The sequence below is a fragment of the Carassius carassius genome, chromosome 7 (assembly GCF_963082965.1).
Source record: "Carassius carassius chromosome 7, fCarCar2.1, whole genome shotgun sequence".
In the NCBI taxonomy this organism is placed as follows: domain Eukaryota; kingdom Metazoa; phylum Chordata; class Actinopteri; order Cypriniformes; family Cyprinidae; genus Carassius; species Carassius carassius.
Genome location: NC_081761.1, coordinates 30,129,010 through 30,144,374, shown reverse-complemented (window position 1 = coordinate 30,144,374; position 15,365 = coordinate 30,129,010). Strand labels below are relative to the sequence as shown.

Genomic DNA, 15,365 nt, shown 5'->3' with positions numbered 1-15,365 from the left:
GATATGCCCCTCAAGAATGCATAACAGCTGAAGGCCACTATCAGAGCAACCTGGGCTCTCATAATACCTGAGCAGTGCCACAGACTGATGTAAATTGTCCAGCCATGACTTCCTGTCCTACGAGATTATAAATATGAGGAACAAAATGGCCAAATACCCCTTAATCATCCACCACAAGGAGTAAAACTAAAGAATATAGTTCTGATGTGCAGAACAAGACTTTTGAGCTTCAAAAAATAAAAATAAAAATGGCTTTAAGAAAAGAGTTAAAGCATTGAAAATCACCATTTCACCAATTTCAGGGCAATAATTAAGAGGTTCCAATCAATTAAAGATGTTACAAATCTGCCTGGATGAGGATGTTTGTCACAGTGAGGAGGATAGTTGGAATGGCTAAAGACTCTCAAGGATCACAGCTGGAGAATTGCAGCGATTAGGTGAGTCTTGGGGTCAGAAAGCCTAAAAAAATAATCAAAGAGCCCCTACATCACCACATATTGTTTGGGAGGGTTTCTAGAAAAATTCTCCTAGCTCATCCAAAAACGAACTCCAGCATATTCAGTTGTCAGACATGATTGGAACTCAAATGGGACTGGCTTCTATGGTCAATAAAATAAAAGAGACTTTTTGGCAGGAAGCCCCACCAGATGGCTTAGTACAAAAAGGTATAAAAAGTATCCCATGCCCACAGTTTTAATATACTGCTGGATCTTTAATGTTGTGGGTCTGTTTTACTGCCAGAGGTTCTGGACATCTTATTCAGATACATGGCATCATTGTTCTATAAAATATCAACAGACAAAAAAATCGAAACCTATTCCAAAACAAACATCAAAAGCAACACAAAAATTAGTAACCAAGCACAAAATGAAGCTTCTGCCATGGCCATCCCAATCCAGAGATTCTACATGAATGAATGGTCTGTGATATTTTATCAGGTGTTCTCCAAACTCTTTAGGCATTATAGGAGAAAACTCAGAGCTGTTACCTTGGAAAAGGATGTTGCAATATTTGGGTGCCAATAATCGAGGCCAACATTAAACTAGAGAAAGTATCCATTTCACAATAAGATTTTCCACACACTTTCAATTGTTTTACTTCTATGATAAGTCAGAATTTTGTGAATTTTTTGGAATGAAAGATTAAAAGGATAAACAATGTAGATTTATTTTCACAGCTGCCTTTGCTCATATTTACCAAGGGTGCCAATATTAGTGGAGGGCACTGTATAATCCTATTTGGTCAAATAACAAAAGAAAAACTACATGTGTCACTCTACACTGGATCGACCAGCAAGGAGATGCTGCAGATTTCATCAACATGAAATTTAATTCAAATACATGGAAAACACAGAAACTCACTGAAGACATACAGATATTTAACAGCAGATGGGAAATATGGGGCAGAACTGAGAACAGAGAATACATGGAACTAATAGAACTGAGGACAGGAACAGGAAAACCAAATAAGGGCATGGAAACAAACATGTAGCACATGGAGGGAAGAAAACACACACAGACATCGAACAGAGTCTGACAACCTGACTTGTAATTATTATTTATTTATTTATTTATTTTAAATACAGAGAGATTGGTAGTGGCAGTTAGAAGAAAAAATTAATTTATTGTAACTCCTATAGCAGTTGTGTTAGAGACAAATATAGCAGTATGATACAAAGTATAATGTCTGAAATGTACGTAATTATTATTTTTCAACCATGATGTATTTCCATCACCAAAAAAAATAAAATAAAAAGACGATAAAATACAAAACATTTAGCCAGAGACCTCTGGTTAAGTTGACATTGAAAGACCCTATATGGAGTCTAGACACCAAAATTCTAATATTTTGTTTATTCAAATTCAAAATATTCAAATTCAATATTCCTAGATAGCTTTCTTACGTAATCACACTTTGATTTTATCTTCCAGTCCCTCTCATGCCACGTGACTTTGAACACTTGCTTCTGATATCATCTGGGAGAGTAACAGCTAGATATTTCCAGTCAGGTTTATCAGCTACCTCCTACGTCCAAAACATGCGTCTGTCATGCAAGTGAGCATGATGTTCAAGCATGAACAGCAGCAGCACAGCCAATGAGAATGATCCTGTTGCTGACTGTCAGGCGAATTGGAGGTGATTTAACTGGTTGAACTGAAGGGAATGCATTCTTTCTATTAGTCATCCTAAAAAGAGATAAACAGGTTCCTCAAGGAACTTCTAAGTAGAAGTGATGGCGGGTTTGTCATTAGAAAAGTGCTCTGTTACAAACAATATATTACAATATATTACAATAAATACTTTAATTCAACATTATGCACAATAAGATTATTTTTAAGATTAAGGATTTTTATATTTTTTGTCCTTCAACATTTCTTTACAGGTACCACATGGTTTGAAATTTTTTTATATAATGCAATGACATACATTTTTGTATGTACACAGTGCTTTTTGGGGCCACTGTATTCCCATATCTTTGATAAATATATTAATTCAATCAAATATATCAACTATTTAAAAGTAATGGAGGAATGTATTAAATGCTTATGTGCATTAAAATTCATGGTCAGATTAAAAGATTCAATATATGTCATAAAAACATCTTCTAAAACTACACCTCTCCCAGATTTAAAGAATGATGTTTTAGTGATGCAGAACCATTTATTTAAATTATATATATAGCAGAAACAGATTTTATAAGCTGTATTTACTACAATACAGTGCTCAAATAACTGTAGCAAATAGCAAAAATCCGAGAATATGTGATTGTTAACCTAGGATTTAGTCAGCAAGAAGAAGCTTCTAACAATTATATTTACAATTTGCAGACCTCAAACAAAACTCAACTGCTCTGATATATTTAATTAATTCAGTTGATTTTCTAAGCCTTTTGTTTTCTTGTGGTGGTATGTCACTTCTGCTATGCACTTCCTTATACCTTTTCTCAAGGACATTCTGAACACATGATTTCATGCCAGTAGAGCCAGCAAATGTAATTAATTAATAGTAATTATAACTAAGCGCAGTTTTGTGATTGTTTGTGTGTGTGTGTTTAGAGTGCCTTTTTGGTTGATTCAGATCATTTTAAGTGGTTTTCACATCACTAGATTATGTGAATATGCACGCCAGCCATTTGATTTCAAATCCCCTTTTTTCTGTTGTAGACAGCAACACCATCTAGTGTTGTTAGAGAAAGTGTTGTTATTTATTTATTTTTTTACACATTGTGTGTGTGTGTGTGTGTGTGTGTGTTACTGCCAGCAAAAAAAAAAAATGCTGTAAAGCAACTACGTTATTAAAATATACATAAAAGGTTTCAGAAGGTATTGGTCTGGTAAAAAATCTCAAATTGAAAAACTGAGATGCATGAGATGTTAGGCTGTATTTTGATAGGCTTTCTTATAAGTATTGTTTTTTATTTATTTGGAAGTTTGTCTGTTGTGTTGGTTCAAAGAGCAGCTGTGGGGTGAAGATGAATTGTACAGTAAGAGTTACAAGAATCCTGTTAAACGTACAGGAAATATTTTAGACCAAGACACTGGAATCCTAAGGAATATAACAAGGATATCAAAATTATACGTCTCTAAATTATTGAGAAGATTCTAGAAGGTTTTTTGCGTAATTTCTTTTGACCACTAGATGGTACTGTCCTCAAACTGCTTCATTCTCTCTGGGTATGACAATAACGTCAGTTGCCAAGTTATGTTTGGGTAGGCCAATGCACTACAATCCATATCCCAAAATTATTTGTGCATGAAGCATTCAACAAGTATTTTATACAGCTTACTTTTTTTTTATTAATTAACAAAATACATAATATTTGATAAATGTAACACAGAAGTTGGAATTATTGATTATGGTTAAGCAAAAGGATGGCATGATTTTTTTATATAATCATCTATATACAGTGTATTCTAAGCACATGATTATACATACATTCCACATTTACAGGTAGGCATTAGGTTCAGGAAGTACTTGCAAAATAAATTAAATGTTAAAAGTAGGTTGAGTGTTCTTAAAAGACATTCTAAATTTAATGATGACCGTCTAAGCCAAACTATTTTTCTTAACAGTTTGTGGCGTCTGAGAAGCTCAATATATAGTGAACATTAGTGAATTAATGACTATTTCCTTGTTGTCCTTGGCCAGATGCACTAGTATTTGTTACGGATCACTCGGAGACAGAGGAGTAACAGATGAAAGATGTAGTTTATTAAATGGACACAAGCAGAGGAGCGGGAAGTAAGGAGTGGATGGGTGCTGGGATCCGTGCCGGGAAGGAGGGTACCACACACACGCACCGTGGGGTCTTTGGGAGGATCTTGGAGGTAATCCTTGGAGAGAAGACGGAAGAAGAGACTTCGGAGGTTACCCTTGGAGAGAAGGTAAAGAGGAGTTAGTCCTAATAGTTAGCGCAGGAATGATCTTGTCGCGAACGTGACCGGACAATGACTGAGTGCGTGTGTGTGGCTTTTGTGGTGCTGAGGTGGATGAAGGTGATGCGGATCAGGTGGTGGTGATTAGTACTCAGGTGAGGGTGTGCGTCGTGATTGTGTGGAGGAGGAACCTGGCGTGTTTGTGACAGTACCCCCCTCCCCAGGGCCCGCTCCTGAGGGCCGGGGACCCCGACGTCGTGGTGGGCGTCCTCTACCCCTGGGAGCTGGTCGGTTGGGGTGTCTTGAGTGGAAGGTATCCAGCAAGGAGGGGTCCAAGATGTCGTTGCGTGGGACCCAGGAGCGTTCCTCTGGACCGTAGCCTTCCCAGTCCACTAGATACTCAAGCTGCCCACCACGCCGCCGGGAGTCCAGGATGTCCTTGACCGAGTAGGCTGCGCCGTCATCTAGGAGGAGAGGAGGGGGGGCTTCCGTCTCGCCAGGTTCGGTGGAGGGAAGAACAGAAGTATGGTGAGGTTTCAGGAGTGAGACATGGAATGTGGGGTGAATCCGGTACTCGGGAGGAAGTTGCAGTCGAAGTCTTCAGGAAGTCTTCGGTGGCGGCTGGAGTCCAAGACAGGGACTTGGGCTTCTGACGAATGAGGTTGGTTAGAGGACTGGTGATGGTACTAAAGTTCTGAATGAATCGTCTGTAGAAGTTTGCGAAGCCCAGGAATCGCTGTAGTTCCTTGATGGTGGTAGGAACGGGCCAATCCCGGACGGCGCTTACCTTCCCCTCGTCCATCCGGATGCCACTGCGGTCGATGGTATAGCCAAGGAACTGCACTGAGGGCTGATGGAATGAGCACTTCTCTGCTTTTAGGTAGAGCTGGAAGTCCCTCAGGTGTTGCAGGACCTCCGCAACGTGGCGTCGATGTTCGGCCTGGCTCCGGGAATATATCAGGATGTCATCGATATACACTAGGACGAATTGATGGAGGAAATCTCGGAGAACCTCATGCATGAAATCCTGGAATACGGAGGGGGCGTTTACTAGCCCATACGGCATCACGCAGTACTCGTAGTGGCCAGTAGGGGTGATGAAGGCGGTCTTCCACTCGCCCCCTTGCGTATCAGGATGAGGTTATACGCGCTGCGGAGGTCCAACTTGGAGAATACAGTGGCACCACAGAGATGTTCTAGGGCCGCTGGGACGAGGGGAAGAGGATAGCGAAACTTCTGAGTAATTTTATTCAGGGCTCTGTAGTCGATACATGGCCGCAAACCTCCATCCTTCTTGGCCACGAAGAAGAAACTCGAAGCAGCAGGGGAGGTAGATGGGCGGATGTATCCTTGAGCCAGCGCCTCCCTGATGTAATCCTCCATGGCCTTCTCCTCGGGAACGGATAGGGGATAGATCCGTCCCCTAGGCACTGGTTCACCCGGCAGCAGATCTATGGCACAGTCCCATGGCCGGTGTGGAGGCAGCTTGGAGGCCCGCTTAGTCCTAATAGTTAGCGGAGGAATTATCTTGTCGCAAACGTGACCGGACAATGACTGAGTGCGTGTGTGTGGCTTTTGTGGTGCTGAGGTGGATGAAGGTGATGCAGATCAGGTGGTGGTGATTAGTACTCAGGTGAGGGTGTGCGTCGTGATTGTGTGGAGGAGGAACCTGGCGTGTTTGTGACAGTATTGCTTTTCTTTTAAAAAAGTTTGAATTCTAATGTTATCAAACGCATAACCTTTAAAATTCTGTTAAAAACTCAAGTTGAATTTGTGATGTCATTAGCAGACCTGTGATGCGTAGACTCTAGAACAGTGGCTCTATTTTTGCTTTAGTGCAGTGATCCTCCACGGTTGTGATGTGGGTTGTTTAAATTTGGAGGCACATTCCCATGTGCATTCAATCGTTTTGGTTTATTTTCATCATTTACACAAGCAAACCAATTTGATCACATCTTCTCTGTCATTATTTTGTGTGTTTTTCTTCACCAACACACCGCACTCCATCGAGCAACATTGGTGTTCCGTGGTGACGATCTGTATAAAAAAAAAGTTATTTTAGTGGAGATGATTTTCTATTTGCATCAAAACTGCATAGTTTTTAAAGCACAACTTTGAGGGATCTATGCACTTGAACTATATGGACTCACAGAGATGGATTATTCTTCTAAAATTCTGTTTGTGTTCTTTAAAAAATAAATACAGCTGGAACAGCATGAGGGTGTATAAATGAAAAGAGATTTGAAAGGATTTCATTAAAAAAATAAATGATTTCTCCCATCCCAGCTTAATATTTCCGTAAAATTGCTTTGAAACAATTGAAATGAAATGAAAACGCAGAGGCAAATATACTGGTCCAGAAACTACACACATCACTTCATGAACGCTTTGTTATGAATGACTAGAGATCTGTCACCAGTTGGTGAGTGTATCTCACCCATGACTCTGGCCTGTAATCGAACTCGGACACTGCTGTCCCTTCTGCTTCTGTTGAGCAGGGTGAGTTCCTCTTGCACCACTCCGTCCTGCTGAGAGATGTACTCACAAACCACCCTCACTCCCCCTTAAAAGAGCACAGAAAGATGAATGGCAATGTGTGGAATCAGTACAGATACAGTAGAGTACAAGGATAACACAAAATGACAAGGACAATAAAAAAGATGGGTAAAAGAAATAGAATAAGATTGGAAGACGGAAATCATCATAGAGAAATAATCACCTAACTGCAAAGTGCTTGCAGCTTCTTTTAGAATTTAAATTGTATGCTCAGATACCACAAACGTGCTTAGATTTCCCTAGCGATTCAACTGTGGGAAAAAGGATACTACTATAAACACGCTAAGTGAGTTTCAGCTAATGGAGAGATCGATGACAGACTGAAATAGGAGTGTGACTATTGATCGTATCGTGATGTCTTGGCTTGATGTTTTATTACCAGTCAGGTGTACAAGCTTTCTTAGATCTACATTAACGGCTCTGATCGCGCTTACAACCTTGTTTAAATTGTTTTTTATTTGTAATTGCTTAGTTTAAGCTATATGTATCTAGTTTTCTGAAACTTCTCATCATTTATTGAGTCAGGGAAGTCTAATGGATATTAATCTGGACTGTTTTCTTAAAGGGTTCTTGTTTAATCCAAGATCACACGCATTGCTCATTAATCTTGTGCCCCGGAGCAGAGCACTTAACCCAGGTTGCTCCAGTGAGACTCTCCCTGTAATAAGTCTCCAGTATGTAGCTTCAGTTTAAAAAGTGTCTGTTCAACTAATGAACACCTTTTAATAGAGCTCATGTGAATAAATGAGAATGCAAGGGTTGTAGGCAGACTTTGTATATTCTATCGTCACTGTACAATATGGTATTTTATGGTATTACATTTGTATTATTTTTGACAACATTCAAAGAAATAAAGTGCTCTTTGTGTTTATTAAATATAAGGAAATATCTATAAATTATTTCAAATATTGGTCAAAAATATAATCCATGTTTCGAAACATGATCTAATGTTTCTGGAAATACCAAATACCTTATATAAATATAATAAATGATAACATATTTATGGGTTATTTTCTATATGCATTTTTAACATTCCTCCTACAAGTGCAACATTTATTTCGTAAAGCTTTTCATTTATTAAGGTGCTGTGAATTGTTATATATTCCATATTCTTTTGTAACTGTACAATACTATAGTTTTTGTGTGCATGCAAATCATTGTAAATGAAAAAAAAAGTAAATAAGTTGCATGTACAAATTTCATTTGTGTGCAACTAAACACAACGTTTCTGACATGACCATTACAAGCCATAAGAACACTATAAAAACATACCCTCAGGGCATGGTGTAATGCGTGTTGCACGTAGTCGTGGTTTTGCAGTACTGCGGAGTGCGGGAGAAAGGCAGACATCTTTGCCTAGTGTTGGGATTTGCGGCAAAGAAAAGACGATTTCATATTTGTGATGGCTCCTTAAAAATCCCACCTAGATACAGAATTTAGAGGTCAACAATTTCAGCATGCAACACATCTTGTATACAGTTTTTTTCTTTTCTCACTTAATTTTTTTGTTTATTTAATTATTATTATTATTATTATTTTGGAAAGCCATTTCTTTCACCTTAACAAGATATGCACCATCAGGTTCTAGTAGCGCTGCAATGACTTTATCCTGAAGCTTTTCATCACAGCTTTTGTTAATGGGAAGGTCTTCATCATCATCAGTGAAATGTACTCCACCTTTTGAAGTGGAGCCTGGCAAAGAGAAAACAAGGGTGGAGTTGAGAACACAGGGATGGATACTGGACCAGAAGATACATGCTGCAATGATTAATGCAGACTGAGCCCAGTGTGGGAGAGCTGTGAGAACAAACACACACTGGAAGTGTTCAAAGACAACGAGAAAGGATAAATATATAATGCACATTTAGATGTTGTACAGAAAAATCGAAATATTATTTAAAAAATGTATACACATTCAGATAGACGTTATGAACCCAGAAAAGACACTGACTTTTCCTTCCTGTTGCCATTTCAACATAAGGCCAGGGAAATCCAGGGATGATTATTGGCATCAATTTGATATCATCTCTAGAGAGAATGACCCCTGCAGAAGAACAGAAAATGCTGTGAATTATGTAATCTATGATCAGTTTGTAATGTTATGTACTGTCCTATTCCCTATAGAGAGAGAGAAAGAGAGATTTAAAGATATTAAACTGCATGCAGGTTATTTCCCCAATTTCTAAATTATTAATTGTGCATCCCATGAGCATTCTTGATTTGCATTTCATTGGCTTTGCAGCATAGTCCTGCTGGGTTCAATGCCACAGGATGGAGGTCCCCCACAGTAGTAACTGAGGTTAATATGGCGAATCATTAGTTATCATTTATGAGGCCTGTAATTAGGTTTGGATCCTTGCTTGTTTGCCCCTAATCAGTTTTAGACTTTATACTGACACCATTCAGCATAGGTTCATGAATTTTACTGCTTTTGTTTCATATCAAATATGTTTATGTTTTATTTTATTCATTTTGAATTATGCTTCTCTCTTCCTCATATATACAAATCCACATAATGGAATTTTTTTCAAATCAGTCCCCTAACCATATGCTGCATGGAAGAAAAGATACACATGACACATGACACATATATAACATATAAGGGTATAGGTTATAAAGTAAACATATTAATATTGTTATTATTTAAGTGAGAACTGCAAGATACAGCTGGTCATGTGAACTCGTGATGGGTGGACCCGCTCCATGTAAAAAACAAAACAAAAAAAAAAAACACACACACACACACACACACACACACACACACACACACATATATATATATATATATATATATATATAAATATATATATATATATATATATATATACATATTTTTTTTTTTTTCTCAAAATGGCTGTGAATTTTAAAATGTGTGCACCTTTAGATAGCAGTTAAAATTGTTTTGGCGAATTACTGAATGAATCCCCAAAACTGTCAACTTGTAAGCTGTTGTTGTAATCACACCTCACACTTTTTGAGTTTTTGTACTATAAATGATGTAGGACTCTATGTACTGTACAGACCTGCAGAGAGGTAAACCCTGATTTTTTCCCCCTGTAGATTTATTTGTAGATCATGCACGCAGATGGGACTCCAGGCCCATCCTGATTAATAGTGCCATAAACAACAATTTCACATGAAAACCTTTGACTTTAATCGGTGTCATTACGCCAGTTTAGTCAAGGTTATTTCAGAGAATGACACTCACATTCAAACCAAAGAGGCTTATGATACCGAGCTCATCCCGACTGACTTATTTCCAGATATTCTTCCAAAGCACCCCTGCAAAATCCCGTCAAACATGACGATAAGAAAAAGGCGGCTTATGCAACAATAATCGCTGATATGGACGATGCAAGTTATAGAGATGTCTACATTAGATATAGGCAGTCCTTAGTAGTCCGCCTTTGACGGTTAAACAAACCCTTCGAAGGCAACGCCTGACGTATCGTTCATAATTTATTAAAGTATAGCTGTGTTAATGTGGGACAATATTGCGTCGCGTGCCAGTGTCCCGTTTGGCACCATTGACAGCGAGAAAAAAAATCTACAACTCGACATTAAAAGAGTAAGTGGTTTGACCATAATCTGCACATTTTGTATAATAATCATACAGCTTATGTTTGACTTGTCGTCTAATAGACAAAATCATAAATACACCTGGTGAAAAAAAATGTCTTCTGAAGACTGCAAGGCGCTTATTTTTTATCACATTAATATAGGCTTCTATTGGCTTCTAGCACCCATTTAAGAAAAAGAAAAAACCTGAAATTGTGCAGTTAGGGTAGCTTAAATGTGCACGTGGACATAGTTGAAAATCAAAATAATTTTAATCGAAAATTCACTGAAATCAAACTTACCTGTCTTACATGTAGCTACTGTACAGTGGATCAGGTTTGTGGCGTTGCCTGAAGCGCTGTGCTATCAGTCTCCTCGAACGCAGCGTGTGGAGGTCTGACGCTGCGCGCGGTCACAAAAAAGGAGCTGCAGCCATTGGTTACTGTTGGTTACTTAACGTCTAGCTCTGCTTTTCTACCTCTCCATCATTGTACATGCATGAAATGTGGAGTCAAGACAAGAGGTCCGGGCCCGTGCCCCAGCTATGGCAAACCGCTTTAACATTTAATCTATAAACTGCACTAGTATCTAATTTAACGTTACTAGTAATTATTTTTTAGATACTAGAATCTATACTATCTTTTCCATTAAGTAATATTAACTTATTTTCTATTCAATTCTATTAACTTAAATTCTTAAGGCACTAGTGTCTTTTGTAAAGTAACTAGTAGCCTTCGTTTTCATTAGATTACTATTACTTATTTCAGTAGTGACTAGTACTTAATTTTTATGTACTAGTACTCATTAATTAGATACTAGTACCTATTAATTAGACACTACTTATGTATTAGATACTAGTACTTATTCATTAGACACTAGTGCTTATTCCTTAGGTACTTGTGCTTATGTATTAGAAACTAGTACTCATTCAATAGATACTAGTGCCTATTAAATAGATACTAGTACACATTTGTTACATACTAGTACTTATTCTAAATGTTACTAGTACGATTTGTTTTTAAAATGAACTGCAGCCATTTGGACTAGTCATAGATTAAGACAACCTTTGTGTAGTAAATGCTCCTCCATTTGAATGCGTGCAGGTAATGGAGATTTATCGCTGATTACAAAACCGGCTTTACTGACTACTGACTAAGATGCGCATTAAATATCACATGCGATTTATCGTGCAGCCCTACTAGTGTCTAATAAATAAATACTAGTACCTAATAAATAACTACTAGTATCTATTAAATAGGTACTAGCATCTAATGAATTAGTACAAGTATTTAATAATTGCAGTTATGTTTAAATAGATATAAATAATTATTAGTCAGAAATTAAAAGATGATATCAAAAACAGAATAACTTTGACTTGATATCTTCCACCTCATAAGGAACTAGTGAGAATGTATTTGGAGGTAACTTCATGTAAACAGATCATTAAGTGATGTTTCATAAACAAATTTCGGGAGGAGCATGAACGGATAATTAACACAGCCAGTCCATCATTAGTGATTACACCGTTTACCAATCAGCTCAAGAGAAAAAAACCCTATAAATAATCAGTACATCCTACATTCGTTATCTCTCGACTTTCAGAATCCCTCCGCCACCCCGATTAGCTCAGGGAGAAGAACTTGGGGGAGCACTTTGGGCTGGGCCGGACACCGAGCTCAGACCCCTCTCCCCGAACAGAGGCAGTAGGGAAACCCAGGCTCGGGAATCTAGCCGGGCTCGCAGCTCTCTCCCCGGACAGTGTGCCATATACGCATAACCTTTATTTAATTAAAAGTAAATGTGAACTCGTGAAATAAACATGATTCCATCTCAACCATACAATCAGAGTCCACATGATAATACAATACATTAATATGCAGAATTAATTAGATTGTTAAGTAGGGCTAACTGGTTTTGTATGTTAGCCTATTTGCTTATTGGTTAGCATGAAAACACAAGAAAACATTGAAAACCTGTTGTCCAACAAAAGTATAATGATATGTTTTAGTTCAAATTCACTTCACAACAACAAGCCTGTGAAATAACTTATTATTGTAATCTGACATGGTTTCATTAACCAGAATGTGGGAGAAATCATGCCACTTTATATTATTCTATACAGTGATAAAGGCTATGTCGATTAGCATTGCATTTTAAATATACTTTATTCTTATAAAAATACCAGAGATGGCTTGAAGGGCACAGATAAAACCATATATTGTTGCAGTCATTGTTTATTTTCTTCTTGTTTCATCAGTAAAACACCTATCTGCATGTTATTCAGCTACTAGGCTACATCTACAGTGTAACGATATCAACCTTTATATTCATCCGGAAGAAGGAGGCGGGAACCGGCGGACAATCAAAAACATTTTAATAACCAAAATAAACACAAAACAGCGCACCAGCCCCTCACGGACGACTGGTGCGCATAAAATAAAAACCAAAACACAACTAAAAGCCCAGGCCTGGTCCTCTCTCGTCCTTCACTGTCGTCGCTCCAGTTTTATATCCTTCCATCTCCTCCATGGGCCTCGAGACCGGTGGGACGAACAGGTGTAGTTCATCTCCAATCACGCCCCCGGCCTCGCTCCCATGTCCCTCGGCCCCGCCCCACTCGTCACATACCCCCATCGCCCCTCGCAGGCCGGGGGGTACTCCCGAGACTGCGCTCTACTCCCCCCCCCCCCCCTCCCTCCGGGGGGGCCGCTCCCGGGGACCTGCGGGAACCTGGGGGTAGGACAGGCGAGGCGAGAGAAAAGGAGATGGAAGGAGGAGCGACAGAGACGAGAGAGGGGAGAGAGGAAAAAAAAAAAAAAAAAAAATTCCGGTTCCCAGACGCACCGCTGCTCGGCCCTCCACCAGCTGGGCGATCTCCTCCGCGGTGCCTGGCGGTGGCACTGGACGGCCCTCGGCGGACGGCACGACACTCCTCCGCCGCCCGGTGGACGGCGACGGCTCCTCCGGTTTTGGGCAGCCGGCAGGAGTCCCCCGTTCCCTGCTCCTCCCCGTTCCGGCGGATGGCAGCAGGCTCCGGCCACCTGGCGAACGGCGCCGACTCCTCCGCTCCCTCACGGACGGCAGCCGTCCCTCCACATCGTGGGCGGCCGGTAGCGAGCTCGCCCGTCCCCGGCAACTCGCTCCAGCCCACCGCCTCGAGCGTCCATGGCGGCACACTCCTCGCCAGCTCGTTGGCACCGCGGATTCACCACAGCGGCGAGGGATCTTCAGCAGCGCGTCCCTCCTTCTCCCGGGCTTCGGCACCACTGTAATGATAAAAGACTTCCCAGTCATCGGGAAGAAGGAGGCGGGAACCGGCGGACAATCAAAAACATTTTAATAACAAAATAAACACAAAACAGCGCACCAGCCCCTCACGGACGACTGGTGCGCATAAAATAAAAACCAAAACACAACTAAAAGCCCAGGCCTGGTCCTCTCTCGTCCTTCACTGTCGTCGCTCCAGTTTTATATCCTTCCATCTCCTCCATGGGCCTCGAGACCGGTGGGACGAACAGGTGTAGTTCATCTCCAATCACTCCCCCGGCCTCGCTCCCATGTCCCTCGGCCCCGCCCCACTCGTCACATACAGCTAAAGCTGAATGTCTTTCTCCATATAAGGGATTTGTGAAGCCCAACAAGTATAGCAATTTTTTTTTAGAATAATAATTTTTGCCCTTTTTTCTAAATAAAGAAAATGTTTGCGTAAAAACCATAAGGTTTGGATTGTGTGTGCTGTACAGAACATTCATGTAAAAACATTCAATGTCTGTAGCATTTATATGCAAAAATAATAATAATAATAATAATAATAATAAAAAGTTAATGTACATCCCTGGTATGATATTAATTGTTTTAACTGGAGGAAAAATAGGAAATAAAAGATAATAAAATGGTTTCTTATCTTCATCCTGCCATATTAGGCTATTTTTATGAAATGTTTATGAAATTACAGTATTTACAAAACTGATAAAAATATGTTTTCTATGTGCTTGTGTACAAATAAAATACTAGTTCTATTTTCTTAACAAGAAAAGTATAATTAATTACTAGTCACTATTGGAATAAGTACTTGTATCTAATGATTAAGTACTAGTATCTAATGAATAAGTAGTAGTAACTGTATAGAAAGACACTAGTACCTAAAGAATAAACACTAGTACCTAAAGAATAAGAACTAGTAGCTAAATAACAAATACTAGTACCTAATGAATAAGTACTAGTACTTAATGGAAAATATACTAGTATCTAAAAAATAAGTACTAGTACCATGAAAATATATACTCGTACAGTTTATAGATTAAATGTTAAAATGGCTTTCCATACCCCAGCAGAATCTCATTCTCTGACTATCATTGGCTTTTAGCAGGGCTGAGCTGTGCTGGTGACCACATTGGCCTCACCTAGCACTGCAAATGTAAAACTGATATAGATGAAAGAAAATAGAATGAACAACAAAAAATGGTCAACTGGAAATCAAATATGCAATAAATAAAATGCTGTAGCTGCTTTGATTATAATGCATGATATCACACTGCACACATAAATCAGTTCAGTTTTTATAAGCCAACAAAGAAGTTGCAGTTTTGAAATATAGCTGCCTTTAAAAAAAATATTTTGAAATGTAAAGTTGCAATTATGATCAAAGGCAAAATTATTGTATTATTATTATAATTATTATTAGTCACAATTGCATATGTAATTTAAAGGGATAGTTCACCCAAAAATTAAAATTGTGTCAACACCATCTCTGGAAAACTAATGAAGATATTTTTTATGAAATCTGAGAGCTTTCTGAACCTTCATGGGTGAGCTATACCTTTATAACAAACAGTTACTCCCTAGTCCCTAACTTACAAAAGTTGCAGTACAAAT

The 15,365-nt window shown here is 39.1% G+C and overlaps 1 protein-coding gene across 1 annotated transcript; it reads right to left on the bottom strand.

Annotated features, from left to right (window-relative positions):
* Positions 1-6,070: 6,070 nt before the first annotated feature.
* Positions 6,071-8,999, bottom strand: LOC132143149 (adipose-secreted signaling protein-like). The gene is made up of 5 exons (XM_059553298.1): positions 8,884-8,999; positions 8,491-8,624; positions 8,205-8,355; positions 6,814-6,939; positions 6,071-6,413 (listed from the first exon to the last, which is right to left on the bottom strand). Exons 1-5 carry the CDS (start codon positions 8,942-8,944, stop codon positions 6,343-6,345), a joined length of 543 nt encoding a protein of 180 aa, XP_059409281.1. The 5' UTR covers positions 8,945-8,999; the 3' UTR covers positions 6,071-6,342.
* Between the last annotated feature and the right edge of the window lie 6,366 nt (positions 9,000-15,365).